The sequence below is a fragment of the Mustelus asterias genome, chromosome 22 (genome assembly GCF_964213995.1).
Source record: "Mustelus asterias chromosome 22, sMusAst1.hap1.1, whole genome shotgun sequence".
NCBI lineage: Eukaryota > Metazoa > Chordata > Chondrichthyes > Carcharhiniformes > Triakidae > Mustelus > Mustelus asterias.
The window spans coordinates 55,645,854-55,673,065 of NC_135822.1; the positions used below are offsets into that span (position 1 = coordinate 55,645,854).

The 27,212-nt window shown below is 49.2% G+C and overlaps 1 protein-coding gene across 2 annotated transcripts in view; it reads right to left on the reverse strand.

Annotated features, from left to right (window-relative positions):
• Positions 1-27,212, reverse strand: part of LOC144510034 (2-oxoglutarate dehydrogenase complex component E1) — a 122,580-nt gene that overhangs the window by 19,668 nt on the left and 75,700 nt on the right. For both annotated transcript variants that reach the window (XM_078239238.1, XM_078239239.1), the window contains exons 6-15: positions 24,384-24,499; positions 22,084-22,238; positions 18,273-18,419; positions 16,088-16,178; positions 15,739-15,918; positions 10,610-10,738; positions 8,722-8,901; positions 4,075-4,227; positions 3,548-3,650; positions 2,246-2,374 (exon numbers count right to left, since the gene is read on the reverse strand). In XM_078239238.1, the coding sequence (XP_078095364.1) occupies positions 2,246-2,374; positions 3,548-3,650; positions 4,075-4,227; positions 8,722-8,901; positions 10,610-10,738; positions 15,739-15,918; positions 16,088-16,178; positions 18,273-18,419; positions 22,084-22,238; positions 24,384-24,499 (1,383 nt within the window). The remainder of the gene's footprint in view (positions 1-2,245; positions 2,375-3,547; positions 3,651-4,074; positions 4,228-8,721; positions 8,902-10,609; positions 10,739-15,738; positions 15,919-16,087; positions 16,179-18,272; positions 18,420-22,083; positions 22,239-24,383; positions 24,500-27,212) is intronic.

Sequence of the window (27,212 nt, forward strand, 5' to 3'; positions counted from 1 at the left end):
GGGGCCATGTTTTTGAGGAAGAGAAGGTGTTACAGGCTAATAGGCTGGAGGAAATAGATGTTCGGAGGGAGGATGTCCTGGCAGTTTTGAATAAACTGAAGGTCGATAAGTCCCCTGGGCCTGATGAAATGTATCCCAGGATTCTTTGGGAGGCAAGGGATGAGATTGCAGAGCCTTTGGCTTTGATCTTTGGGTCCTCGCTGTCGACGGGGATGGTGCCAGAGGACTGGAGAATGGCGAATGTTGTTCCTCTGTTTAAGAAAGGGAATAGAAATGACCCTGGTAATTATAGACCGGTTAGTCTTACTTCGGTGGTTGGTAAATTGATGGAAAAGGTCCTTAGAGATGGGATTTACGACCATTTAGAAAGATGCGGATTAATCCGGGATAGTCAGCACGGATTCGTGAAGGGCAAGTCGTGCCTCACAAATTTGATTGAATTTTTTGAGGAGGTAACTAAGTGGTACTTAGTGGTAGGGCAGTTGATGTCATATACATGGATTTTAGTAAGGCGTTTGATAAGGTCCCCCATGGTCGGCTTATGATGAAAGTGAGGAGGTGTGGGATAGAGGGAAAGTTGGCCGATTGGATAGGTAACTGGCTGTCTGATCGAAGACAGAGGGTGGTGGTGGATGGAAAATGTTTGGATTGGAGGCAGGTTGCTAGCGGAGTGCCGCAGGGATCAGTGCTTGGTCCTCTGCTCTTTGTGATTTTTATTAATGACTTAGAGGAGGGGGCTGAAGGGTGGATCAGTAAATTTGCTGATGACACCAAGATTGGTGGAGTAGTGGATGAGGTGGAGGGCTGTTGTAGGCTGCAAAGAGACATAGATAGGATGCAAAGCTGGGCTGAAAAATGGCAAATGGAGTTTAACCCTGATAAATGTGAGGTGATTCATTTTGGTAGGACTAATTTAAATGTGGATTACAGGGTCAAAGGTAGGGTTCTGAAGGCTGTGGAGGAACAGAGAGATCTTGGAGTTCATATCCACAGATCTCTAAAGGTTGCCACTCAAGTGGATAGAGCTGTGAAGAAGGCCTATGGTGTGTTAGCTTTTATTAACAGGGGGTTGGAGTTTAAGAGCTGTGGGGTTATGCTGCAACTGTACGGGACCTTGGTGAGACCACATTTGGAATATTGTGTGCAGTTCTGGTCACCTCACTATAAGAAGGATGTGGAAGCGCTGGAAAGAGTGCAGAGGAGATTTACCAGGATGCTGCCTGGTTTGGAGGGTAGGTCTTATGAGGAAAGGTTGAGGGAGCTAGGGCTGTTCTCTCTGGAGCGGAGGAGGCTGAGGGGAGACTTAATAGAGGTTTATAAAATGATGAAGGGGATAGATAGAGTGAACGTTCAAAGACTATTTCCTCGGGTGGATGGAGCTATTACAAGGGGGCATAACTATCGGGTTCATGGTGGGAGATACAGGAAGGATATCAGAGGTAGGTTCTTTACGCAGAGAGTGGTTGGGGTGTGGAATGGACTGCCTGCAGTGATAGTGGAGTCAGACACTTTAGGAACATTTAAGCGGTTATTGGATAGGCACATGGAGCACACCAGGATGATAGGGAGTGGGATAGCTTGATCTTGGTTTCAGATAAAGCTCGGCACAACATTGTGGGCTGAAGGGCCTGTTCTGTGCTGTACTGTTCTATGTTCTATGTAACAGTTAACTTAAAATAAGGTCAAGTAGTAAGTATTGAGAAACTAGTCCAGTAATGGCTGTTTCTCCTAATCAAAAGATGTGCAGTTGAGGTAGATTGGCCATACTAAATTGCCCCTTAGTGTCCAACAATGTGCAGGTTAGGGGGTTTAGCGGGATAAATACATGGGGTTACAGGGATAGGATTGTTGTCAGAGAGTCGGTGCAGACTCGATGGGCTGAATAGCCTCCTTCTGCACCACAGGGATTCGATGAGACGAATATCTTCACATCTCGGGGACAAATGTTAGACACGTCCATCTAGTGACGCCACAAGTTTGTTCAGTTCTTTTAGGATTTGGGGAGTTTTGTCTCCAGGTACCACCCCACCGAGATGTTTCCCCAGAGAGTTAGCGCCGACAGTGATTGGGGAGCATGAGGGCACATGGTGGAGTTGTCCAATAGATGGGGGAGTATTGATGAGCCAGGTAATCATGTCTTATCCCCCTTATTGTGTTCAAAGATGTCCACATGGGTCAAGCATTGGCTCATGCTGCTGGGTGTGGACTGTGGGGCCGTTCGGCACCATATTTAACTCCCATCTACCTCCATGAATAGTGAAATCTTCAACCGGCACCGAGCTGGCCACCCCGCCAATGTGAGCCAGCGTCTCCTCGCTCAGTCCAGTGGAGGGACACGTCATGCTTTTCGGCTGTCCATCGAGAGTGAAGAAACCTAAGGGCAGAAGGTGAAGCACGTGTCAAGGAGGAGAACGACTACACAGAGACACAGCATTGACTTTAGTTCTTCCACCCCCTCCCTCCCCCAGGGGTCAAAGCCTTGCTCCTCCCCCCTTCACACTCAGAGACAAAAGTCTCACAGCGCAAGGTTCAAGTCCAACAGGGTTATTTGGAATCACGAGCTTTCGGAGCGCTGCTCCTTCATCAGGGGAGTGGAGGTTAGTTCACAAACACAGCATATATAGGCCAAGACACAATTGCAGGATAATTCGGAGACAGGCAAGGGTTGACGAAGGGTCATCTAGACTCGAAACGTTGGTTCTGTTCTCTCTCCACAGATGCTGTCAGACCTGCTGAGTTTTTCCAGCATTTCTCCGTTTTCATTGTAGGCTTACATTAACACTGCAACGAAGTTACTGTGAAAATCCCCTAGTCGCCACACTCCGGCGCCTGTTCGGGTACACCGAGGGGGAATTTAGCACCTAACCAGCACGTCTTTTGGACTGTGGGAGGAAACCGGAGCACCCGGAGGAAACCCACGCAGACACGGGGGGAGAACGTGCAGACTCCGCACAGACAGTGACCCGAGCCGGGAATCGAACCCAGGTCCCTGGCGCTGTGAGGCAGCAGTGCTAACCACTGTACCGCCTTGGCTCTGTCAGGGGGGTGGTCTTCACATGGCCTGCTCTCCGGAGGCTAGCAGGAATTGGAAACACTCCCCTGCTATTCCACTTGCAAGAAAAAAAAACCACACAAAACAATTGCTACTGCACGCTGCACCTCTCTGAATCAACGATTGCCGTCACCAATACGACCTTGAATAGCGTGCAGCATTTCCATAGCCTCAAGGTGACCTCCCTCTCCTCCTGACACACTTTAAGCACAGATTAATAGGTGCAGCTTTGAGAGGGACGCAGTCTGTGAACAGCTACCCGACACACTGATTATTTAATTACTTGTGACTCTGCCTTCTCCAGCCAAACAGCAGCTTAGCCAAGGTGCACACATTCACATTGTCCTCTCCGACTGCAATAGGACAGCAGAATAGCGGCAATGGCTTCTCACTTCAATGTCAGCTGGAGTGCCTGAATCACAAAGTCCTTCTGAAAGTGCCCCAGGAACCCCTGCCTTGTCTGTAGCCCCTGGCATTTCCCGCTGAAGTACGTACCAGGCCAGGGGGAGTCCAGCCAGTGCTTGATGTGCATGATTTTCTCATCTTTCGATCTGGCGTAGGCCTCCTCGCAAATCTTGTCATACTTGGCCATTTCCGCCTATGCCACCCAAAAACAAACAATAATAAACAAATACACACCCTCAGAATCGTAACTAAAACGCCAACTGAGCACGCACACACGTGCGTGAACAGACGCACGCTCAAGAACACGTCTACAAGATCATGAGGGGCATGGACAGAGTGGATAGTCAGAAGCTTTTTCCCCAGGGTGGAAGAGTCAATTACTCGGGGGCACAGGTTTAAAGTGCGAGGGGCAAAGCTTTAAAGGAGATGTACGAGGCAAGTTTTTTTACACAGAGGGTGGTGGGTGCCTGGAACTCGCTGCCGGGGGAGGGAGTGGAAGCAGATACGATAGTGAGTTTTAAGGGGCGTCTTGACAAATATATGAATAGGATGGGAATAGAGGGATATGGTCCCCGGAAGGGTAGGGATCATCGCTGATAAATAAGAGGAACCCAAACCTCGAACTCTTGCTGTGTCACAACTCCCTCGGACATCAGCTTCTCAGCGTACTTCTTCAGGACAGCTTTCTGTTTCTTAATCTGTTTGTACATCAGTGGCTGCGTGAACATTGGTTCATCCATCTCGTTGTGACCGTTACGCCGATAACAAACCTTTAAAAGTAGACAACAAGTAGGTTCAGGTTCCCCCTCAGAAACGCACAGTCTGTCAAACATCTTTTATTTGTTTCTTTATCAGTGTCACAAGTAGGCTCACATTAACATTGCAATGAAGTTCCTGTGAGAATCCCCTAGTCGCCAGACTCCTGTCCGGGTTACACTGAGGGAGAATTTAGCACCTAACCAGCACGGACTGTGGGAGGAAACCGGAGCACCCGGAGGAAACCCACGCAGACACGGGGGACAACGTGCAGACAGCGAGCTGAGGCTGGGAATCAAACCGGGGTCCCTGGCGCTGCGAGACAGCAGTGTTAACCACTGTGCCGCCGTACCACCCTTCGCATTTCTCCAGCTTTCTCCCATCCACTGGTAATCTCTCCTTACTGAACAGCCCCCCTGCATTCTCACCTTCCACATCTGGTGGGTGTAGTGGGATTGTCACTGGACTAGTAATCCAGCGACCCAGGGGGACTCGGGTTCAAATCCTGCCAGATTAGACGGTAGAATTTGAATTCAATAAAATAAATCTGGAATTAAGAATCTACTGATGACCATGAAACCATTGTCGATTGTCAGAAAAACCCGTCTGGTTCCTTTAGGGAAGGAAATCTGCCGTACTTACGCAGTCTGGCCTACATGTGACTCCAGAGCCACAGAAATAGAAATCATAGAAACCCTACAGTGCAGAAGGAGGCCATTCGGCCCATCGAGTCTGCACCGACCACAATCCCACCCAGGCCCTACCCCCACATATTGTACCTGCTAATCCCTCTAACCTACACATCTCTGGACTCTAAGGGGCAATTTTTAACCTGGCCAATCAACCTAACCCGCACATCTTTGGACTGTGGGAGGAAACCGGAGCACCCGGAGGAAACCCACGCAGACACGAGGAGAATGTGCAAACTCCACACAGACAGTGACCCGAGCCGGGAATCGAACCTGGGACCCTGGAGCTGTGAAGCAGCAGTGTTAACCACTGTGCTACCGTGCCGCCCACAGCAATGTGTGTTGACATTTAAGTATTCTCTGAATGCCACTGAGCTGATTCGGGCTGATCCAGCCAGCAATGCCCGTGCCTGAATTTAAAAAAACAATCTACAGTCTAGGCCTCTGCATTTAAGAGAGGATATATTGGATGTGGTACAGCAAAGATTCACTCGGTTGTTCCCTGGGATAACAGCATTGCCCTATGATGAGAGACTGAGTAACTTGGGTTTGTATTCTCTGGAGTTTAGAAGAATGTGAGGCTATCTCACTGAGACGCACAAGATTCTGAAGGGGTTCGACAGGGTGGACATTGAGAGATTGTTTCTGCTGATCGTGGAATTCTGATTGGATTTCATTTATTATTGTCACATGTACTGGGATACAGTGAAAAGTATTGTTTGATTTATTATTGTCACATGTACTGGGATACAGTGAAAAGTATTGTTTGATTTATTATTGTCACATGTATTGGGATACAGTGAAAAGTATTGTTTGATTTATTATTATTGTCATGTACTGGGATACAGTGAAAAGTATTGTTTGATTTATTGTTGTCACATGTACTGGGACACAGTGAAAAGTATTGTTTGATTTATTATTGTCACATGTACTGGGATACAGTGAAAAGTATTGTTTGATTTATTATTGTCACATGTACTGGGATACAGTGAAAAGTATTGTTTGATTTATTATTGTCACATGTACTGGGACACAGTGAAAAGTATTGTTTGATTTATTATTGTCACATGTACTGGGATACAGTGAAAAGTATTGTTTGATTTATTATTGTCACATGTACTGGGATACAGTGAAAAGTATTGTTTGATTTATTATTGTCACATGTACTGGGATACAGTGAAAAGTATTGTTTGATTTATTATTGTCACATGTATTGGGATACAGTGAAAAGTATTGTTTGATTTATTATTGTCACATGTACTGGGATACAGTGAAAAGTATTGTTTCTTGCGTGCTAAACAGACAAAGCATACCGTTCATAGAGAAGGAAAGGAGAGAGTGCAGAATGTAGTGTTACAGTCATAGCTAGGGTGTAGAGAAAGATCAACTTAGTGCAAGGTAGGTCCATTCAAAAGTCTAAGGGCAGCAGGGAAGAAGCTGTTGAGTCGGTTGGTACGTGATCCCAGACTTTTGTACCTTTTTCCCTAGAAATCTAGAACATGGCGGGTACACCCTCGGGATAAGGGGGCTGGTTATTTCGGACTGAGATGAGGAGAAATTTCTACTGGTGGAGGAATGTAAGACATGGGGACACAGTTTCGGGATATGGGGCCCATCATTTGGGTCTGAGATGAGATGAGGAGTAATTTCTTCACTCAGAGGGTTGTGAATCTTTGGAATTCTCTATCCCAGAGGGTTGTGGGGTGTCCCAGCCTCGAGGACATGTGAGGCTGGATCAAACTGAATCTCAGGGAATCGATATTCCCTGGGATTTGGGGAGCAGACGGGAAGGTGGAGTTGAAACCGAGGATGGGCCATGATTGTATTGAATGGAGGGAGCAGGCAGTGAGCGAGGGGGCCGAATGGTCTCTCTCTTGTGCTGCTGCATTCTAAAGTAAACTCTTCATAGAACCCCTACAGTGCAGGAGGAGGCCATTCGGCCCATCGGGCCTGCACCGACACTCGGGTCAATTTAGCATGGCCAATCAACCTAACCCGCACATCTTTGGACGGGTCAATGGGGGACGCAAGCAAAAGAGAAAATGCTGGAAAATCTCAGCCTCTGTGAGGAGAGAAAAGAGCTGACGTTTCGAGTCCAGATGATCCTTTGTCAAAGCTAAAAGGCGCAGAAAGTGGGAGATATTTATTCTGCAGGGGGAGGGAATGAAAGATGAGTCATAGCCACAGAAACCAGGGGAAAGGCTGCTAATGGCAGCCCATAGAGAGAATAAAGGGTGTGAATGGCCAAACGGCAGATAAACTGAAATCTGGGCTGGATAGGGTGGAGGCGGAGAGATTCTTTCCACTTAGTAAGGAAGTTAAAACTAGAGGACACAGCCTCAAAATAAAGGGGGGTCGGTTTAAGACAGAGTTGAGGAGGAACTTCTTCTCCCAGAGGGTGGTGAATCTCTGGAATTCTCTGCCCACTGAGGTGGTGGAGGCTACCTCGCTGAATATGTTTAAAGCGCGGATGGATGGATTCCTGATCGGTAAGGGAATTAAGGGTTATGGGGATCAGGCGGGTAAGTGGTACTGATCCACGTCAGATCAGCCATGATCTTATTGAATGGCGGGGCAGGCTCGAGGGGCTAGATGGCCTACTCCTGCTCCTATTTCTTATGTTCTTATGTTCTTAGAGGGTAAACTGTGACAGGTGAAGGTGTTGGGGGGAGAGGGGTAAAATGGAGAAAGGAGTGGGGGGGGGGGGGGGGGGGGGGGGGGAGAGAAGGGAAGCAAAGGGGGAGAAAAAGGAAGGGAAGGGGGATAAAATAGGGGGAAAGAGTGGAGCGGGAAAGAAAAATGAAGACAGACAATAAAGAAGTAAAAAGGTAGAGAACAGTTAAGAATTAATGAAAATTAAAATAACGGGGTTGAGGGGACGAGGGGACTTTCTTGACGTTGCTGGCTTAGAAACAGAAACAAAATTGACCAGCTGATGGTTTTGCAGGGGGTGGCGTGCCCTAGCCACCCCAGCAATGTAATGGGTTATCGATATTCTATCACAGACAACTGAGACAACAGTTATCCGATTCCTGTCACACGAACAAACGAGTTAAGCGAACATAAGAACTAGGAGCAGGAGTAGGCCATCTGGCCCCTCGAGCCTGCTCCGCCATTCAATAAGATCATGGCTGATCTTCTCGTGGACTCAGCTCCACTTACCCGCCCGCTCACCATAACCCTCAATTCCTTTACTGTTCAAAAATCTATCTATTCTTGCCTTAAAAACATTCAATGAGGTAGCCTCAACTGCTTCACTGGGCAGGGAATTCCACAGATTCACAACCCTTTGTGTGAAGAAGTTCCTCCTCAACTCAGTCCTAAATCTGCTTCCCCTTATTTTGAGGTCATGCCCCCTAGTTCTAGTTTCACCCACCAGTGGAAACAACTTCCCTGCTTCTATCTTATCTATTCCCTTCATAATCTTATATGTTTCTATAAGATCCCCCCTCATTCTTCTGAATTCCAATGAGTATCGCCCCAGTCTACTCAGTCTCCCCTCATAAACCAACCGTCTCAACTCCGGAATCAACCTAGTGAATCTCCTCTGCACCCCCTCCAGTGCCAGTATATCCTTTCTCAAGTAAGGAGACCAAAACTGTACACAGTACTCCAGGTATGGCCTCACCAGCACCTTATACAGCTGCAACATAACCTCGCTGTTTTTAAACTCCATCCCTCTCGCAATGAAGGACAAAAAAAATCATTTGCCTTCTTAATTACCTGCTGCACCTGCAAACCAACTCCTTGTGAAAGAAGCGTCTCCAAAGGCCCCCCCCCGCCCAATCCCAACCACCTCTCTCCCTCCACCCCACCTACCAAATCAACCACCACGTCCTTATGGAAAGTACTCCTCCACTCGGCAGCCACATTGCACACGTACATCACCGCCTCGGGGTCATCGCCATTCACGTGGAAAATAGGGGCGTTCACCACACGGGCCACGTCGGTCGGGTAGGGGGAAGAGCGGGCCACTCGCGGATCAGTCGTGAACCCAATCTGACAAGACAATTTAAAACCCATCAGACACACACACACACACACACACACACACACACACACACAGAGTCCAACCGCGGATAGCACAAGACACGCTATAATAGTGAACTATCATTTGGGTCCATCCGTCCACGATCGCCCTCCTGACCACCTTTCTCCTCGGGAGATTGTCCCTCTGAAGCAATTTGTCACCAGGTCAAGGGTCACAATCACAACCCGCGTCATTAAATCCCAGCTTCCTGAGATCATTACCTGAAGTAAAAGGATTTCTGCAAGATTATTAAAGTTTATTTATTAGTGTCAGGGGTCGCGATGAAGTTACTGTGAAAGTCCCCCAGTCGCCGCACTCCTGCTCGGGTGACACCGAGGGAGAATTTAGCACCTAACCGGCACGTCTTTCGGACTGTGGGAGGAAACCGGAGCACCCGGAGGAAACCCACGCAGACACGGGGAGAGCGTGCAGACTCCACACAGTGAGCAGAGCCGGGAATTGAACCCAGTGCTGCCCAATCAAGGAATTACAGCTGGCAGGGGACACTTTTGTCTCGGGTTTTTCAAGTACGGTTTGGTTGGGTGTGGGCTGTACTTTGTTGGGATGTATGGGATAATGTACCAGGCCCTCTTGTCCTGCCCATGTGCCACTTATTCTTAGGAATCACCGTGATGGGATACAGATCTCTGCCAGCAACTCCCCCCACGCAATAAGCTCCCGAATCAAACCATGCCATGGGCACTTGTCCAGTGAAAATTAGGCAAATCCTCACAGGTAGTAAGAAAACCATCTTCTCTTATATGAATTAAGGTGGCACGGTGGCACAGTGGTTGGCACTTCATAAACCATAAAATGGTTCGGCACAGACAAGAGGGGCCAAAAGGCCTGTTTCTGAGCTGTAATTTTCTATGGTTCTACCTCCAGCGCCAGGGACCCAGGTTTGATTCCCGGCTTGGGGTCACTGTCTGTGCGGAGTCTGCACGTTCTCCCCGTGTCTGCGTGGGTTTCCTCCCACATTCCAAAAGACGCGCTGGTTAGGGGCTAAATTCTCCCTCAGTGTAACCCGAACAGGCGCTGGAGTGTGGCGACTGGGGGATTCTCACAGTGACTTCACTGCAGTGTTAATGTAAGCCTAACTTGTGACACTAATAAATAAACTTTCAACTTCACCAGAACGGGAACCGAGGAGAATACACAAGTGGGGAGCCGACGGTGCTCGGAAATGGTTCGAATCGAGTCAAACTCGCTGCGTGGAAGCTGGGACAACCCAACCTTGGAACAGCAGGGCCTCACTTGATTCTTGCTGGACTGAAGGAGACGAGGGGAACGGTACAGGGCCTCCAGCTCAGTCAGTGTCCCACAAACTGAGGTCTGTCGGCACGTTCAGGAGCAGTTGAGAAAAGGAGGCGAATGCAAATTGCCAGATTACAAGAAGCCTTAGCGTAAATATGGGCCGAGATTGGGGTTTGCTCGAGAGTCCAGTGAGTTAGCCTTTTAGACACTGGGTTCCTTAAATGGTACGCTTCAGCAGCTGAGTCCCATCGGGAAGGTTTTCAGAGCAGGGCACCGTTTGCCCAGAGAAGAACCCACTTTTGCTCTTGCGGGTCAACTCTGACTCGCGTGTTTAGTCAAGTGACTATTTTCCCCATCTCCACTGGGAGGCAAAGCTACCGGAGACCGTCAGAGAGCGCGTAACCCTTCCGACAATTACTGTACCTGGTTATTCGCCACCACGTGAATTGTTCCGTGGGTGGTATACGACGGGAGGTCACTCAAGTGGAAGGTTTCGTAGACAATTCCCTGCCCCGCAAAGGCTGCGTCGCCGTGCAGAAGAATGGACATTACCTGGAACAGGTCAAAGTTTAATCAGTAAACATCTCTTGCAGCAGATTTCTTTCACTGCCAGTGAACTGAATACCAGTCAGCTTTCCTCCCCCCCGCCCCACTCCTGACAAGTTCATACTCAAATCTACCTGGAAAAGTGAAACAGTGGCACAGTGGTTAGCACTGCTGCCTCACAGCGCCAGGGACCCGGGTTCAATTCCCGGCTTGGGTCAATGTCTGTGCGGAGTCTGCACTTTCTCCCCAATGTCTGCGTGGGTTTCCTCACACACTCCATAGATGTGCAGGTTAGGTGGATTGGCCCATGCTAAATTGCCCCTTAGTGTCCAAAGATGTGCAGGTTAGGTGGATTGGCCATGCTAAATTGTCCCTTGGTGTCCAAAGATGTGCGGGTTAGGTGGATTGGCCATGCTAAATTGCCCCTTAGTGTCCAAAGATGTGTGGGTTAGGTGGATTGGCCATGTTAAATTGCCCCTTAGTGTCCAAAGATGTGTGGGTTAGGTGGATTGGCCATGTTAAATTGCCCCTTAGTGTCCAAAGATGTGCGGGTTAGGTGGATTGGCCATGCTAAATTGTCAGGGGGTTTAGCAGGGTAAATACTTGAGTTGATGGTGATGGGGCTTAGGTGGGATTGTTGTTGGCACAGGCTTGATGGGCCGAATGGCCTCGTTCTGCACTGTCGGTATTCTATGATTATGGCCAGATGTGCATTACTGGGTAACAGTCGAACCTCATTCCGTTGGGATATGCACAGGAATAACATGGGATGACACCAGACAGATGATAACGGTCAGGCTGTTCAGTTGATTAACATTTACAGCAAGATATTTGGACAAAACTGAACATCAGCAGACAAGAACAATACAATTCTGTCTCATTCATACAAATGCTCGCTTGGTACAATAGACCTTGAATGTTCCTGAAGAGACATGTTGCTAAAGTTTTGCGCCTTGAACTCACCAGGACAAATACAAGAATACCAAATTTCAAACCATCACAACAATTGATACTGCAGAGAGAAGGTCGGCAAGCTGAATCCGATTGGCCAAGGCACAACCATGGGGAAAGCAATGGGGAAATAAAGGCTCCCCAAGCTTCTGGGTAATTCCAAATAAGATAAATCAAACATAATCGTACGGTGGCACAAGTGGCTAGCACCGCTGTCTCACAGTGCCAGAGACCCGGGTTTGATTCCCGGCTTGGGTCACTGTGTGTGTGGAGTCTGCACGTTCTCCCCCGTGTCAGCGTGGGTTTCCTCCGGGTGCTCCGGTTTCCTTCCACAGTCTGAAAGACGTGCTGGTTAGGTTCTAAATTCTCCCTCAGTGTAACCCAAACAGGCGCCAGAGTGTGGCGACTAGGGGATTTTCACAGTAGCTTCATTGCAGTGTTAATGTAAGCTTACTTGTGACACTAATAAATAAACTTTATCCTCAAGAGCTCGCAATGGGGCTCATTTATGCTTGCTCAAAGTGACACTCAAACAGAGGGACCCGCTCTCTGCAAACTAAAGGAATATGTCCAAGCCTTGAACTTTTTGGAATTATCCAGAAGCTTAGCGAACCAATAGCTCCCCATGCTTTCTCTATGGCAACACCACAGCCAGAGGCGACCTACCAACCAATCAGCACTCTTTTCTCCTGCAGTATAAACTGTTGTGATTGCAAAAGGTTTGGTATTCTTGCATTTGTCCGAATGAGTGCAAGACATTGAAATGTAGCAGATAAAATAAAAGCAGAAGGCGGCCATTCGGCCCTTCGAGCCTGCTCCACCATTCATTTTGATCATTGGCTGATCATCAAATTCAATATCCTGATCCCCCCCTTCCCCCCCATATCCCTCGATCCCTTTAGCCCCAAGAGCGAAATCTAATTTCTTCTTGAAATCACACAACGTTTTGGCCTCAACTACTTTCTGTGGGAGTGAATTCCACACATTCACCACCCTCTGGGTGAAGAAATTTCTCCTCACCTCAGTTCTAAAAGTTCTTATCCTCAAACTATGACCCCTAGTTCTGGACTCCCCCCACCATCGGGAACATTCTTTCTGAATCTACCCTGTCTAACCCTGTTAGAATTTTATAAGTTTCTATAAGAACCCCTCTCTTCTAAACTCCAGTGAATATAATCCTAACCGATTTAGTCTCTCCTCATATGACAGACCTGCCATCCCAGGAATCAGCCTGGTAAACCTTCGCTGTGCTCCCTCTATAGCAAGGACATCCTTCCTCAGATAAGGACACCAAAACTGCACACAATACTCCAGGTGTGGCCTTACCAACACCCTGTACAATTGCAGCAAAACATCCCAATCCCTAAACTCAAATCCTCTCGCTATGAAAGCCAACATACCATTTGCCTTCTTCACTGCCTGCTGTACCTGCGCGCTTACTTTCAGCGACTGATGTACGAGGACTCCAAGGTCTCGCTGAGTATCCGCCTCTCTCAATTTACACCCATTCGAATAATAATCTGTCTTCCCATTATTGCTACTGAAGTGGATAACCTCACATTGATTCACATTGTACTGCATCTGCCATGCGGATGTCCACTCAGCAGGTAGATGCTGATGCATTTTTGTTTTATTTTTGGTTTTTCCACGTGGCGTTTCAGAGTAGGGTTTGAGCAGGTTGATTGACAAGAGACAGAGAGTCATGTGAAGGGGGAGAAGGAGCTAAGCTTATAGAGAAAAGTGGGCAGTTTCTGCTTGGGTCTGTAAGCAAGAGGTATTTCTCTCTCTCTCTGGAGACTGCTGTTTTGGAGCTATTAGAAGACAAGTGTCTCACTCTCTCCAGGGGTGTCCAAAGACTCTATGACTGGTAACAAGTGAATCACATAAGCCTGTATCGTTTGCTAACTGATTTCGAAGAGGAGTTTAAGTCTATAAAGAATATTGCTGTGAGGAACTCATGAGCAATTAAAAATTGTATCTTGTCATGTTTCGGTATTTTAATCCAGATCACCAACAACCTGTCCTGGTCCCCCCATGCCGACACTATAGTTAAGAAAGCCCCACCAACGCCTCTACTTTCTCAGAAGACTAAGGAACTTTGGCATGTCAGCTCCGACTCTCACTAACTTTTACAGATGCACCATAGAAAGTATTCTTTCCGGATGTATCACAGCTTGGTATGGGCTCCTGCTCTGCCCAAGACTGCAAGAAACTTCAAAGGGTTGTGAATGTAGCCCAGTCCATCACGCAAACCAGCCTCCCATCCATCGACACCATCTACACTTCCCGCTGCCTCGGGAAAAGCAGCCAGCATAATCAAGAACCCCACACACCCATTCTCTCTTCCACTTTCTTCCATCGGGAAAAAGATACAAAAGTCTGAGGTCACGTACCAACCGACACAAGAACAGCTTCTTCCCTGCTGCTGTCAGAATTTTGAATGGACCTACCTCGCACTAAGTTGATCTTTCTCTGCGCCCTAGCTATGACTGTAACACTATATTCTGCACCCTCTCCTTTCCTTCTCTCCTATGTTCTCTGTGAACTGTATGCTTTGTCTGTATCGCGCGCAGGAAACAATACTTTTCACTGTATCCCAATACATAATCATAGAATCTACAGTACAGAAGGAGGCCATTTAGCTCATCCAGCCTGTACCAAAAACAATCCCACCCAGATCCTGTCCTATTCCTGTAACCCCACATACTTACCTTCCCAATCCCCCTGACATTAATGGGCAATTTAGCACGGCCAATCCACCTAGCCGGCTCGTCTTTCGGACTGTAGGAGGAAACCGGAGCACCCGGATGAAACCCACACAGACACGGGGGAGAATGTGCAAACTCCGCACAGACAGTGACCCGAGCCGGGATTCGAACCCGGGTCTCTGGCGCTGTGAGGCAGCAGCGCTAACCATTGTGCCACCCCTAAAGGTGTCACTGTTTCGTAATGGCGCGGAGGGGGGGGGGTTAGTGGTGGTGGTGGGAAAGAGAAAAATCTGAGTTTAAAACTATTTTTAAAAGGCCCAGTCACAGGAGGAATAAGATCTGGTAAAGACTTGGGCGGAGAGTTGGCAGATGGAGTTTAATCTGGACAAATGTGAGTTAATGCATTTTGGAAGGTCTAATACAGATAGGAAATATACAGTGAATGGCAGAACCCTTAAGAGTGTTGATAGGCAGAGGGATCTGGGAGTACAGGTACACAGGTCACTGAAAGTGGCCATGCAGGTGGAGAAGTTAGTCAAGAAGGCATACGGCATGCTTGCCTTCATCGGCCGGGGTATTGAGTTTAAAAATTGGCAAGTCATGTTGCAGATTTATAAAATATTAGTTAGGCCGCATTTGGAATATAGAGTTCAATTCTGGTCGCCACACTACCAGAAGGATGTGGAGGCTTTGGAGAGGGTACAGAAAAGATTTGCCAGGTTGTTGCCTGGTATGGAGGGCATTAGCTATGAGGAGAGGTTGGAGAAACTTGGTTTGTTCTCATTGGAACGACGGAGGTTGAGGGGCGACCTGATAGAAGTCTACAAGATTATGAGAGGCATGGACAGAGTGGATAGTCAGAAGCTTTTTCCCAGGGTGGAAGAGTCAATTACTCGGGGGCACAGGTTTAAGGTGCGAGGGACAAAGTTTAAAGGAGATGTACGAGGCAGATCTTTTACACAGAGGGTGGTGGGTGCCTGGAACTCGCTGCCGGGGGAGGTAGTGGAAGCGGATACGATAGTGACTTTTAAAGGGCATCTGGACAAATACATGAATAGGATGGGAATAGAGGGATATGGTCCCCGGAAGGGTAGGGGGTTTTAGTTCAGTCAGGCAGCGTGGTCAGTGCAGCCTTGGAGGGGCCGAAGGGCCTGTTCCTGTGCTGTAATTTTCTTTGTTTTAAAGATTCTTCTCCCAAGCTCCAAGTTTTTTAAAGAGAAACTTCTGTTGTATCAGCGGGAGACCTTGTCCCTCCCACTTTCAGCATACACTCCGAGAGAGTACGAATAGTTTCCTCGAGGGAAATAAGGGTTTGTACGACAGAGGAGCTGATCGGACGTGTCGTACCTTCTTTCCTTCTGTGTCGCTGAGGTAAAACTGTTCCGCTTTGGTCTTTCCTTGTACGACAGGGTCAACGGCCTCCAGATGGGAAGGGTTGGCCACCAGAGAGAGGGTGATGTTCCGGTTCGTGACACGGTTGATCCGCCTGTGGTACATCCCCAAGTGGTACTTCACGTCGCCGGTACCCTGTCGAGAAAGACCAACATGGCACGGTGACTCTCAGCCTTTGGGAGACACCGGCGACTCCGCTAGCGTCCGAGCGAAGCCGGTCTTAAAAAAAACCGGCCTAGCGGCGCACTGCGCAGAAACGCTGACCTCCAGCCAGACGCCCCGCCCACCCGCCCAGAGCACTCACCTCATCCGCAGCTTCCAACTTCGAGTCAAACTGACAGAAAATCTGCTCCAACTCCTTCCTGATGACGTTCGCCAACACGTTCAGACGGCCCCTGCACAGGATGAGGAGACGCGTGAGAAACAAAGGCCGCAGCAAAATCCAGGTAAAAGAGCCGCAGTCGGGCCGGGCAAACCGGTGGCCCACAAGATGTTGACCGAGCCGGGCTGGGCTTCTGAGGGCAGCGCACTCGCCCCACTCTCCGAGGGAAGAGGTTTCTCGGAATTCCCTATCGGATTTCTCGGTGACTATTGTATATTATCATAGAATCCCCACAGTGCAGGAGGCCATTCGGCCCATCGAGCCTGCACCGACCACAATCCCACCTGGACTCTGTCCCCAACAACCCCATGCATTTGCCCTAGCTAGTCTCCCTGACACCAAGGGCAACTTAGTATGGTCAATCCACCTAAATACACATCCTTGGACACTAAGGGGCAATTTAGCATGGCCAATCCACCTAACCTACACATCTTTGGACTGTGGGAGGAAACCGGAGCACCCGGAGGAAACCCACGCAGACACAGGGGAGAATGTGCAGACTCCGCACAGACAGTGACCCAAGCCAGGAATCGAACCCGGGTCCCTGACGCTGTGAGGCAGCAGTGCTAACCACTGTACCACCGTGCCGCCCCAAATTGATGGCCTCCAGTTACGCTCTTTCCCCACAAGAGGAAACATCATTCTCTCCGTATCCACGTCGTCAAAAACCTTTCAAGATTTTAGAGTGCTTGATTAGATTACCCCAGCAGCCTTTTTTTTCCCAAGAGAAAGGAAAACCGGCCTGTCAATCCTTTCCTGATATATGTACTACATAAAATCTCTCCCTCAATGTCAACAAAACGACGGAGATTGTCATTGACTTCAGGAAGCGGAGTGGAGAACATGTCCCTGTCTACATCAACGGGGACGAAGTCGAAAGGGTCGAGAGCTTCAAGTTTTTAGGTGTCCAGATCACCAACAACCTGTCCTGGTCCCCTCCATGCCGACACTATAGTGAAGAAAGCCCCCCCAACACCTCTACTTTCTCAGAAGACTAAGGAAATTTGGTATGTCGGCTACGACTCTCACCAACTTTTACAGATGCACCATAGAAAGCATTCTTTCTGGATGTATCACAGCTTGGTATGGGCTCCTGCTCTGCCCAAGACCGCAAGAAACTACAAAGGGTCGTGAATGTAGCCCAGTCCATCACGCAAACCAGCCTCCCATCCATTGACTCTGTCTACACTTTCTACTGCCTTGGGAAAGCAGCCAGCACAATTAAGGACCCCACACCTTCTCTTTTCCACCTTCTTCCATTGGGAAAAAGCAGTTCTTGAGTCGGTTGGTATATGGTCTTTCTATGGTGCATCTGTAAAAATTGGTGAGACTCGTAGTTGTAGTCTTAGCCTCCTGAGAAAGTAGAGACGTTGGTGGACCTTATCTTTAATAATTCTGAAAAGTTTTTCATAGAATCCCTACAGTGCAGAAGGAGGCCATTCGGCCCATCGAGTCTGCACCGACCACAATCCCACCCAGGCCCGATCCCCATATTGATGGAGTGCATACACAGAGAATGTTTTCTCTTGTGGGGGAAGAGCAGAACCAGAGGCCATCGATATAAGATAGACACTGAGAAATCCGATAAGGGATTCAGAAAAACCTCTTCACTCAGAGAGTGGGGAGAATGTGGAACTTGCTGCCACTGGGGGAGGTTGAAGTGAATAGGGTGGATGTATTTAAGGGGAAGCTGGACAAATATATGAGGAGAAGGGAAGAGGGAGTTCGGATGATAGATGAGAGAAGATGGGAGGAGACTCGAGTGAAGCGTAAATGCTGACATGGGTTGGGTGGGCCGAATGGCCTGTTTCTGTGCTGGATATCCTAGGTATGGAATCCTATTCCTGTAGGTGGAAGAGTCAAGCCCTGTTTCACTCAATTCCCAAAGTGAACTATGTTGATATGAAGCGGAGGAGAGTCATAACTGGTCCATTCATCAGCTGCAGGTTAACAACATGTCAAACGTCCAAAGGGCCGGAGGTAGCAGGCCGGACGGAGAAAGAAAAGGGGAGCGAACGATAACGCTGGGGTTTTCTTTATATCCACTGTAGGGAGTGACTAGCTCCCAGCGGCAGGGAGCCCTGACCCAGCCAGCCTCCGGCGTTACCTGTGAGGCATGCCCATGATGACATTGTCAACACCGCTTTCACTGGACTTGTCGATGATGGTCTTCAGTGCAGGAATCAGCACCTCGCAGCCTTCCAGGCCAAAGCGTTTCTCCGAGGACCACTTCCTCTGCAGAAACTCCTCAAACCTGAGAGAGGGAGAGAGAGGAAACAGAGCATCAAACAGACGGAAGGAAAAGAATAAGGCACGACCACCCCGATGATAAATTTAGAGCATCGAGGGGCTAATTGATTCAAAGCCATGCAAAATTGGCTTCTTAAAACCATGCAACCAGACATAAGTCGGGCAAACCTTCTGATATGCTCTCCCACCCATAAGATATGTGAGCACATTCTCCCCGTGTCTGCATGGGTTTTCTCCGGGTGCTCCTGTTTCCTCCCATACTCCAGAGATGTGCAGGTTAGGGGGATTGGCCATGCTAAATTGCCCCTTAGTGTCCAAAGATGTGTAGGTTAGGTGGATTGGCCATGCTAAATTGCCCCTTAATGTCCAAAGATGTGTAGGTTAGGTGGATTGGCCATGCTAAATTGCCCTTTAGTGTCAGGGGGACTAGTTAGGGTAAGTGTCTGGGCGGACTTGTGGTTGGTGCAGACTTGATGGGCCGAATGGTCTCCTTCTGCACTGTAGTATTCTATGATTCTATATACGAGCAGAATTTGACCATTTGGCCCATCGAGTTTGCTCGGTCATTCAATTGTGGCTGATTTTTTCTCAACCCCATTCTCCTGCCTTTTCTCCCATAACCTTTCACCCCCCCTTACCAATCTCTGTCTTAAATACACTCAGTGACCCGGCCTCCTCTGTGGCAATGAATTCCACAGATTCACCAAACCCTCTGGCTGGAGAAATTCCTCCTCATCTCAGTTCTAAAGGGACGTCCCTTTACTCTGAGGCTGTGCCCTCGGATCCGAGTCTCTCCGACTAATGCAAACATCCTCTCCACGTCCACTCTATCCAGGCCTCGCAGAATCCTGCAAGTTTCAATAACTAGGGGGCACAGGTTTAAGGTGCGAGGGGCAAGGTTTAAAGGAGATGTACGAGGCAGATTTTTTACACAGAGAGCAGTGGGTGCCTGGAACTCGTTGCCAGGGGAGGGAGTGGAAGCGGATACGGCAGTGACTTTTAAGGGGCGTCTTGACAAATACATGAATAGGATGGGAATAGAGGGATATGGTTCCCGGAAGGGTAGGGGGTTTTAGTTCAGTCAGGCAGCATGGCCGGTGCAGGCTTGGAGGCTGAAGGGCCTGTTCCTAGGCTGTAATTTTCTTTGAGATGCCCCCCACCTCATCCAGTCCTCTGGGTGTCACTGTAGTCGGTGCCCATGATTGAAATGATGGTTCAGTAAATTCATAAATGTACAATGGGTCTTCCATTTGACTCAAGATGGGGGTGATGACAAAATGGTCACTGCCAACAGCCTAAAGGTTGGGTTATAGTTGTGAAGGGGGGGAATTTTTGATCCTCTTGACCAAAGGCCCTACGGGTGGCACGGTGGCACAGTGGTTAGCACTGCTACCTCACAGCGCCAGGGAACCGGGTTCGATTCCCAGCTTGGGTCACTGTCTGTGTGGAGTCTGCACATTCTCCCCGCGTCTGCGTGGGTTTCCTCCGGGTGCTCCGGTTTCCCTCCACAGTACACAGATGTGCGAGCTGGGTTGATTGGCCATGCTAAATTGTCCATTAGTGTCAGGGGATTGACGGGGCACATGTGTGGGGTTGCGGGAATAGGGTGGGATTGTTGTCAGCGCAGACTCGATAGGCCGAAGTTAAAGTTTATTTATTAGTCACAAGTAAGGCTTACATTAACAGTGCAATGAAGTTACTGTGAAATTTCTCTCGTCGCCACACTCCGGCGCCTGTTCGGGTCAATGCACTATGGGCCGATGTTTCCATTAGTAGGTGAGACTAGGATCCGAGGACACAGCCTTCTTGCACTTTAGGGATGCGATGATTCTTCTCCAGCACGAGAGAATCTGTCATCACCCTCTTGTCCAACTCATAAAAGGTCAAGTCACAAGATTATGGTGTAGGAGGTAGCGTATTGGCATCTATAGAGAATTGGCTCATGGGCAGGGAACATCGGGTGGGGATAAGGCTTTTCTTTTTCAGGTTGGTGACCAGTGGGGTTCCACAGAGATCAGTGCTGGGACCGCAACTGTTTCCAATATATATCAATGATCTGGAGGAAGGAAGCCAATATACCGCAGCCAAATTTTCAGATGACATAAAAATAGGTGGAAAGGCAAGTTGTGAGAGCATGCCTGTCCTTTCTATCACACTGAACCATTGTGGTCAGCACGGTGGCGCAGTGGTTAGCACTGCTGCCTCACATCGCCAGGGACCTGGGTTCGATTCCCGGTATGGGTTCCGGTTTCCTCCCACACTCCAAAGATGCGCGGGTTAGGTTGATAGGCCTTGCTAAATTGCCCCTGAGTGTCAGGGGGACTAGCTAAGGTAAATGCATGGGGTTACGGGGATAGGGCCTGGGTGGGTTTGTTATCGGTGCAGGCTCGATGGGCCAAATGGCCTCCTTCTGCACTGCAGGGATTCTATGATACAAATAGTTTACAAAGAGATATTGATAGGTTAAGTAAGCGAGCAAAAAGTTGGCAAATGGAGGGGAAAATGTGAAGTTGCTCATTTTGGAAGGGAGAAAAAAAGAACAGAGTATTATTTAAATGGAGAAAAAGTGCGGAAAGCTGTAGCACAAAGTGACTTGGAGGTACTTGTGCTCGAAACACAGAAAGCCCGCACACAGGTACAGCAGGTCATCAGGAAGGCTAATGGAATATTGGCCTTGATTTCAAGGGGTCGTGAGACCACATCTGGAGCACTGCGAGCTGTTTTGCTCCTCTTATTTAATAAGATAATATTTAATCAGAGACGGTTCAGAGAAGGTTCACTAGGATGATCCCCGGTATGGAGGGATTGTCTTATGAGGAAAGGTTAAACAGGTTGGGACTTGACGCATTGGAATTTGATTTTTCATTCATTCGTGGGGCATGGGTGTCGCTGGCTAGGCCAGCATTTATTGCCCATCCCTAGTTGCCCCTTGGGAAGGTGGTGGTGAGCCGCCATCTTGAATCGCTGCAGTCCACGTGCTGTGGGTTGACCCACAATGCCGTTAGGGAGGGAATTCCAGGATTTTGACCCAGCGACAGTGAAGGAGCGGCCGATATATTTCCAAGTCAGGATGGTGAGTGGCTCGGAGGGGAACTTGCAGGTGGTGGTGTTCCCCATGTGTCTGCTGCCCTTATCCTTCTAGATGGAGTTGGTTGTGGGTTTGGAAGGTGCTGTCTAAGGATGAGTTGCTGCAGTGCATCTTGTAGATGGTCCACACTGCTGCTACTGAGCGTCGGTGGTGGAGGGAGTGAGTGTTTGTGGATGGGGTGCCAATCAAGCGGGGCTGCTTTGTCCTGGATGGTGTCGAGCTTCTGGAATGTTGTTGGGATCCGGATCCATCCAGGCAAGTGGGGAATATTCCATCACACTCCTGACTTGTGGATGGTGGACAGGCTTTGGGGGAAATCAGGTGGTGAGTTACTCTCCGCGGTATACCCAGCCTCTGACCTAGAAGACCTCTAGAAGAATGAGAGGGGGAATCTCATTGAAACATAGAGGATCCTTAATGAGGCGTGACAGGGTAAATGCTGAGAGGACGTTTCCCTTCATGCTCGAGTCTCAGACTAGAGGGCGTGGACTCAGAATAGAGAAAAATGCGTGCCTGTCCTTCCTATCAGGCATTTGTTTAGTTGCCCTGTGTAAGGGGGAGAGGGGAAGGGGTCACTGACCTGGTAGAGCGGATCAGCCTGGCCAGGAGGGTACGTTTCTCTTCGTTTGTGAACTGCATGGCACTCGGAGTCTCGAACTTCTGCCTGATCCACTGGCATTGCTCCAGATCATTGATAAACATGAACTCCACGCCAATGTGTTGGCAGTACGACATCTGCCGAGAGGCAAGAGAGCACTTTGCTGAGTGCAAGACGTGCGAAAACACGCCCGCTAACGCCGTTTATCAGACAAACACCGTACGACCGTTAACAAAAAAACGCCCGAGTTTCATTTTTCCTTGGCAGTTGTGTCAGTTAAAGTAGGAATACAAGTTTGGAACGTTTTCTGGTGCTTGGCTTAAATGGGGCGGCACGGTGGCGAGCACTGCTGCCTCACAGCGTCAGGGATCTGGGTTCGATTCCCGGCTTGGGTCACTGTCTGTGTGGAGTTTGCACGTTCTCCCCGTGTCTGCGTGGGTTTCCTCCGGGTGCTCCGGTTTCCTCCCACACTCCAAAGATGTGTGGGTTTGGTGGATTGGCCATGCGAAATTGCCCCTTAGTCTCCAAAGATGTGCAGGTTAGGTGGATTGGCCGTGCTAAATTGTCCATTAGAGTCCAAAGATGTGCAGGTTAGGTGGATTGGCCATGCTAAATTGTCCATTAGTGTCCAAAGATGTGCAGGTTAGGTGGATTGGCCATGCTAAATTGCCCCTTAGTGTCCCAGGATGTGCAGGTTAGGTGGATTGGCCATGCTAAATTGCCCATTAGAGTCCAAAGATGTGTAGGTTAGGTGGATTGGCCATGCGAAATTGCCCCTTAGTCTCCAAAGATGTGCAGGTTAGGTGGATTGGCCGTGCTAAATTGTCCATTAGAGTCCAAAGATGTGCAGGTTAGGTGGATTGGCCATGCTAAATTGTCCATTAGTGTCCAAAGATGTGCAGGTTAGGTGGATTGGCCATGCTAAATTGCCCCTTAGTGTCCCAGGATGTGCAGGTTAGGTGGATTGGCCATGCTAAATTGCCCATTAGAGTCCAAAGATGTGTAGGTTAGGTGGATTGGCCATGCTAAATTGCCCATTAGAGTCCAAAGGTGTGTAGATTAGGTGGATTGTCCATGCTAAATTGCCCCATGGTGTCCCAGGATGTGCAAGTTAGGTGGATTGGCCATGCTAAATTGTCCCTTAGTGTCCAAAGATGTGCAGGTTAGGTGGATTGGCCATGCTAAATTGTCCCTTAGTGTCCAAAGATGTGCAGGTTAGGTGGATTGGCCATGCTAAATTGTCCCTTAGTGTCCAAAGATGTGCAGGGTAGGTGGATTGGCCATGCTAAATTGTCCCTTAGTGTCCAAAGATGTGCAGGTTAGGTGGATTGGCCATGCTAAATTGTCCCTTAGTGTCCAAAGATGTGCAGGTTAGGTGGATTGGCCATGCTAAATTGCCCATTAGAGTCCAAAGATGTGTAGGTTAGGTGGATTGGCCATGCTAAATTGCCCCATGGTGTCCAAAGATGTGCAGGTTAGGTGGATTGGCCATGCTAAATTGTCCCTTAGTGTCCAAAGATGTGCAGGTTAGGTGGATTGGCCATGCTAAATTGTCCATTAGTGTCCAAAGATGTGCAGGTTAGGTGGATTGGCCATGCTAAATTGCCCCTTAGTGTCCCAGGATGTGCAGGTTAGGTGGATTGGCCATGCTAAATTGCCCATTAGAGTCCAAAGATGTGTAGGTTAGGTGGATTGGCCATGCTAAATTGCCCCATGGTGTCCAAAGATGTGCAGGTTAGGTGGATTGGCCATGCTAAATTGTCCCTTAGTGTCCAAAGATGTGCAGGGTAGGTGGATTGGCCATGCTAAATTGTCCCTTAGTGTCCAAAGATGTGCAGGGTAGGTGGATTGGCCATGTTAAATTGTCCCTTAGTGTCCAAAGATGTGCAGGTTAGGTGGATTGGCCATGCTAAATTGCCCCTTAGTGTCCAAAGATGTGCAGGTTAGGTGGATTGGCCATGGTAAGTTAGTGTCAGTGGGATTAGCAGGGTAAATACGTGGGGTTATGGGGATAGAGCCTGGGTGGGATTGTGGCGCAGACTCGAGGGGCTGAATTGCCTCCTTCTGCACTGTAGGGATTCTGTGACCATCAAGTGGCTGAACTGCAGATACTGGTTTCCCAGCAACCGTTGCTAATTTAAAAATGACACAATGCCAACGAATGATGAAAGTATGGACTGGGCCTGTTCCAAGAAACCTGAATGACCGCAGCACATAAAAAGACAGAAGGGGGGATTAAAGAAGAAGGAAGTGCCTTAGGCCCTTCAAATTCTAGCACCTACCTCCATCCGTCGAATGATCTCTCGGAGGGGAAGGGCAGTTTCATTGCCTCCAATGAAGGTGGTGGTGGGCAAATGGAAGACTTTGTCGAGGTCCGATTCATCGAGGCCATAAAATGCTGCATAATGTGGATCGGTGAGGCGACAAGGAGACGGGAAAGCCAGCGGGACACCAGGGGAGGAGGTGATGAAGAACAGAAAGCCATGTGGTCCATCGGCAGGGAGGGGGGGGCAGAGGGAACAATGCAAAGGAAGGTGTGTGCGGCACAAGATGGCAAGGGTCGGAACAGGAAAAAGACGAGACAGGAGGTTTGGGAGAGTGCAGTGCGAGTATCGTGCGCACAAACAATTCCAGAAGGCACGGTTGTTGAGTGTGCGTTGGGGAAGCAGTCACAAAAGGCAGGAGGTAGAAAGCGGTACGGTGAAATGAAGAGGGGGGATGTCCGATGTGCAATTTTGATTCGAGACAGAAATGGAAAGCACCGTAGTAATAAAAAAGACACGTTAGTGTACACAATTGGAGACAGGGGGGGGGGGCGGGCGGGAGGGGGGAAGAGGGGAGGAGGGATGAAGAAGAATAAAAAAAAAAGTTAATTTTTAGTGTTCGATCTCACGACGCACACCTTAGCCACAACGGAACGGGCACAACTAGACGGCGGGCGGCTTGCCACATCAAACATGCACGGGCAAACACAACACAAGGTCAAGTGCCCTTGCTGAACAGTGAACGGGTGGAGCCAAGCAAGCACATGCACCCCAGCTATTAGTGCGGTAACTCTGCAATACTCGGACTGCGTATTATCATACACGTGACGATTCCTCCCCCAGCCCCCCCATCCTCCCCTCCAATTCAAACAAACCCTTCTCGTCAGAGCCAGAGAAGGCGACCGGACATGAATTATTCTGACAATATCTGAAAATTAAATCCTCTTCCGCCAACCCCAAACAGGATAGAACTGTTCGTTCTGCAACTCCTGGTGTCAACCTGGAGCTCCGACCACAGTGAAACGTACCTCCGATTCCACTGGCAGGGCGGAGACACTCTCGGTGCACTACCCCTGCAGGCACCAGAGAAAGAAAGGACACACTGGTTCAGCTGAAAGGCTCTATTAAGATGCAGCTTTCGCTCCGAGGGATTAAGTCGGGGAACCTTCGGTGGCCTAATTCAAATCCTCGAGAAATGTGTAAATTTCTGACCTCGTCTGTGTTACAATAACATTTTGCACAAGCAATGGGGACGGTGATTAACCTTTTGGAGAAACAGGGTTAGGCGGAGGGTGTAACTGGCAGGTGCTGATATATTTAAAGTCTGCAGATATGGGCAGACTCAAAAACCGTCAAGGTAAATGCCAGCTCTCTTATTAAACCCCCCACCGCCGCAACCCCCGGCAAACTTATACAACAGCGAATATCAAAACAGAAACCATACAATTTGCTAACCCAACAGAACTAAAGGAAAAGGAACAGAGAGAGAGAGGGGGGCAGACAGAGAGAGAGAGAGAGAGGGGGGCAGACAGAGAGAGAGGGGCAGACAGAGAGAGAGAGGGGGCAGACAGAGAGAGCGAGGGACAGACAGAGAGAGGGACAGAGAGATAGAGAGAGGGACAGACAGAGAGAGAGAGAGGGACAGAGAGAGAAAGAGAGAGGGACAGAGAGAGAGAGAGAGAGGGACAGACAGAGAGAGAGAGAGGGGGGGCAGACAGAGAGAGAGAGAGAGAGAGAGAGGGACAGACAGAGAGAGAGAGAGGATGGCAGACAGAGAGAGAGAGAGAGAGAGAGAGGGACAGACAGAGAGAGGGACAGACAGAGAGACAGAGAGAGAGAGAGAGAGACAGAGAGAGAGGGGGGCAGACAGAGAGAGAGAGTGGCAGACAGAGAGAGAGAGAGAGAGAGACAGAGAGACAGAGAGATAGAGAGAGGGACAGACAGAGAGAGAGAGAGGGACAGAGAGAGAGAGAGAGAGGGACAGAGAGAGAGAGAGAGAGAGAGAGAGGGACAGACAGAGAGAGGCACAGACCGAGAGAGAGAGAGGGAGGGCAGACAGAGAGAGAGAGAGAGAGGGACAGAGAGAGAGAGAGAGGGACAGACAGAGAGAGAGAGAGGGACAGAGAGAGAGAGAGAGAGGGACAGAGAGAGAGAGAGAGGGACAGACAGAGAGAGGCACAGACCGAGAGAGAGAGAGAGGGAGGGCAGACAGAGAGAGAGAGAGAGAGGGACAGAGAGAGAGAGAGAGGGACAGACAGAGAGAGAGAGAGGGACAGACAGACAGAGAGAGAGAGGGACAGACAGAGAGAGAGAGGGACAGAGAGAGAGAGAGGGACAGAGAGAGAGAGAGAGATAGACAGAGGGACAGACAGAGAGAGAGAGAGGGACAGACAGACAGAGAGAGAGAGGGACACAGAGAGAGAGGGACAGACAGAGAGAGAGAGAGAGAGGGACAGAGAGAGAGAGAGAGAGAGAGGGACAGAGAGATAGAGAGAGGGACAGACAGAGAGAGAGAGAGAGAGAGAGAGGGACACAGAGAGAGAGAGACAGAGACAGAGAGAGAGAGAGAGAGGGACAGACAGAGAGACAGAGAGAGGGGCAGGCAGAGAGAGAGAGAGAAAGAGGGACAGAGAGAGAGAGAGGGGGACAGACAGAGAGAGAGAGAGACAGAGAGAGAGGGGGGCAGAGAGAGAGAGGGGCAGACAGAGAGAGAGAGAGAGAGAGGGACAGAGAGAGAGAGAGAGAGGGAAAGACAGAGAGAGAGAGGGACAGACAGAGAGAGAGAGAAAGAGAGAGAGGGACAGACAGAGAGAGGGACAAACAGAGAGAGAGAGGGACAGACAGAGA